This window comes from Ipomoea triloba, chromosome 1, assembly GCF_003576645.1.
Source record: "Ipomoea triloba cultivar NCNSP0323 chromosome 1, ASM357664v1".
NCBI classification, from domain to species: Eukaryota; Viridiplantae; Streptophyta; class Magnoliopsida; order Solanales; family Convolvulaceae; genus Ipomoea; species Ipomoea triloba.
The window spans coordinates 10,173,842-10,177,059 of NC_044916.1; the positions used below are offsets into that span (position 1 = coordinate 10,173,842).

The 3,218-nt window shown below is 29.2% G+C and overlaps 1 protein-coding gene across 1 annotated transcript; it reads left to right on the forward strand.

The window, feature by feature from the left end:
- The first annotated feature begins 398 nt into the window (after positions 1-398).
- LOC116015651 (pectin acetylesterase 7-like) lies at positions 399-1,786 on the forward strand. The gene is made up of 4 exons (XM_031255792.1): positions 399-502; positions 906-1,139; positions 1,215-1,306; positions 1,419-1,786. The coding sequence occupies exons 2-4, from the start codon at positions 921-923 to the stop codon at positions 1,444-1,446; spliced, it is 339 nt and encodes a 112-aa protein (XP_031111652.1). The 5' UTR covers positions 399-502; positions 906-920; the 3' UTR covers positions 1,447-1,786.
- Positions 1,787-3,218: the final 1,432 nt, after the last annotated feature.

Here is a 3,218-nt window from a genome sequence, read left to right on the forward strand (position 1 = left end):
AAGTATATATTTAATTTAATTCCTATAATAATTTTTGTTAAATGAGCGTATAAGTAAAATATTTTAAACTCTTTATTTTACATGATTTAGTATAAAATATTTATATATTTATTATGGTTTTAAAAGCCCTAATGAATAAATTTGTTTATCAAAATTTGATCCAAAAGCCCGAGACGAACCTACAAGTCATTTTACATTATCAAATTCCTTAAGCCAAATGATTTTAATTCTAAGTCTATGCCTATTTTAAATTTCTAATCCAATACTTTATTTAGTTGAGCACAAATCTTTAACTCATGTGCCATGTCTTCTACTCTAAATATTTTAAATTACATTTTTACCCTCAAAACCCGTATATATATAAACATATGTATGTACATTGTATCAGCCCCAAATTAGTATGTAAGCCTCTCCTTTGTCTCTTTCTCTCGTCTCTCTGCCTCTCGACTCTCTCTTCCGTTCGACGAGCAGGTGGCAGATAGTGGTGGCCGACGGTGTTGAGGTGAGATTAGATTAAGTTATTGTTAATAATTAGATAAAGATTATGGAATTATTATGTTAATTACTGATGAAGACTAGGGAGTGATTATGATTAATGGTATCATGGACTAATTATGGATTACGAATGTTAATAATAATTATGGGCTATGATGATGGACTGATGATAATGGAATTAGTAGTGTGCATTTGTGAAGTAATTACTATGACAGTATTAAATGATGGGTTTTGTTGTCCAAAGAGAAAATGGGCACATTTACCTTCAAGTGAGTTCTCAAAACAAAAAATTGTACTAATAACCAAATTCTTTTATTAATTTTCTTATTATATATATATATATATATATATATATATATATATATATATATAATCAAAGTTTAATTCTAATATTTTGATTTTTAATTCAGGGAGGAGGATGGTGTATGAGTAATGACGCATATTCTACTCCCGACTTCTCTATTGAGAGTTGCCCGAGTCGTGTGGTCAGTGACTTGGGTTCTAGTCTCAACATGACACGTCTCGAATTTAAAGGCTTTTTTGGTACAAGTGCAAACAACACTTATTTTTATAAGTGGAATCGAGTTGTTATCCCGTATTGTGATGAATGGTCATTCGTGGGAGATGTTGAACAACCTAATTCGGTATGCATCTCAGCTTTCATCAGTTAAAATAGAGATACACCTCATATGTATATAAGCATTGTCCATTTCTATTAGGTCACTAAACTCTACTATAGAGGAGCAAGGATTTTCCAAGTGGTTGCAGATGAGTTAATGGTAAAGGGAATGAAAGTTGCCAAAAATATAATGTAACTTTCTAAACTTGGTTATATTTTTATTTTAGGGAACAATATATAGTTACAATAGCATAAAACTTTTCATTTGTTTGATAATAGGTCATTTTTGCCGGCGGTTTTGCAGGTGGATTAGGCGTGTCGGTACACTGTGATTCACTTTACCAGTCGATTTTCAAAAGGTGTTAAGAGTAAAATGCCTTTTAGATAGTTCTCTCTTTCTTGTCGTGTAAGACTAATTGTTATAATACAAAAATTTTGTAAGAAAATACATATGGTATGTTTGATTAATGTGGTTCTCAAATTTATATGATTATCTTAATAGGAAAGATCCCCAGCATGCAAAATTCTTTAAGGCAGTTTTTAGCGATGTAGTTGGTCTGTATGTAATAATTCTCTCCTCCTTCCCTCCTTACTTTTGTGTGTTTATATTTAATATTTTTTTTTATTTCTGACAAGAAATTGATTTTGAATTTTATTTAGCAACCAAACAAGGTATTACCTATAGAGTGCACTTCAAAAACAAGGCATTTTGAAGTGCACTCTACAGGTAATGCCTTGTTTGGTTGCTAAATAAAATCCAAAATCAATTTCTCGTCAGAAATAAAAAAAAATGTTAAATATAAACACACAAAAGCCAGGATGGAAGGAGGAGAAAATTATTACATTCAGAACAATTACATCGCTAAAAACAGCCTTAAAGAATTTTGCATGCTGGAGATCTTTCCTGTTAAGATAATCATATATATATATTTGAGAATCACATTAATCTAACATACCATATGTATTTTCTTACAAAATTTATGTATTATAACAATTAGTCTTACACGACAAGAAAGAGAGAACTATCTGAAAGGCATTTTACTCTTAACACCTTTTGATATGAGGAAGCTATTTGGAGTTTGCACAATGGAAGATTCACTTTGAAGACTTAGAAAATATGTCTAAACTAATTAGTTTAAGAGAAGGAATATTGAATAAATGCCATCAATATTCTTGTGGTAATTTTATATTATGTCCTATCCCGAAATTTGTTTAGAGATGTTAGTGGTCAAAGTGTTTTGTGTCTTGTTATATTTCGATCATCTAAAATAATATTGTATATAGAAAATATTTAACAATAAATTACTTTGACATCCTTTATTTAGCTTGTTCAAATACAATGGTGATTGATAAAAACTTACCGTATAAAAAAGAGAGAAGAAAATAAGAACTTTTGTCGCTAATTAAAATTTTTCTTCTTATTTGAACCTACCCTACACTAAACTGGCCGCTATATAAGTGTATTTTTTTTTTGGTGATGACTATATAAGTGTATTGCATACATGATACCACGTACACTCTATCTAGCTAGCTTATTGCCTCCCGTTCATCGTTAATTATGAATTTAGTCAATTATTAATATTTATTTTAATTATAGAATAAACTTCAAGAAGAGGGAGAGAAGAATAAAGAAAAGATTTCAGTTGTACATCTACCACTTGTTGAGCATTTTAATTTGGTCTTAAAAAAAAAAAAGTCAAGCTATGCACGTGATTTAGGTATTAAGGGGATAACTTCACAGGCCCCCAAAAAAAAAAAATTCTTCTTCAAGTAGCTAGAAATAAAAGCTTAAGCGTGAAAAAAATTTAGAAGAATAAGTTACAAGATTTAAAGAAATTGCACAAGTTGCTTTAGATAAACAAGCTGCTGAAATCAAGCAATTTTCTGCTCACTTAGCAAGCAAACAAGGACTTCAAATATGCTAAGCAATACATCTCCATCAATTACCTCAAGTGAAGAATAATCAAAACATTTTATTTTAAAAAGTTTTTATTTAGATTCTATTGTATTTCTTAAAACATATATTTGTTAGACAATGAGGTATATATATATATATATATATATATATATATATATATATATATATATATATATATATATATAT

Coding starts and splice junctions, on each gene's coding strand:
- LOC116015651 (XM_031255792.1), top strand. CDS start 921: ATGAGTAATGACGCATATTCTACTCCCGACTTCTCTATTGAGAGTTGC. Junction 1,140..1,214: donor ATGTTGAACAACCTAATTCG/GTATGCATCTCA, acceptor CATTTCTATTAG/GTCACTAAACTCTACTATAG. Junction 1,307..1,418: donor AAAGTTGCCAAAAATATAAT/GTAACTTTCTAA, acceptor GCGGTTTTGCAG/GTGGATTAGGCGTGTCGGTA.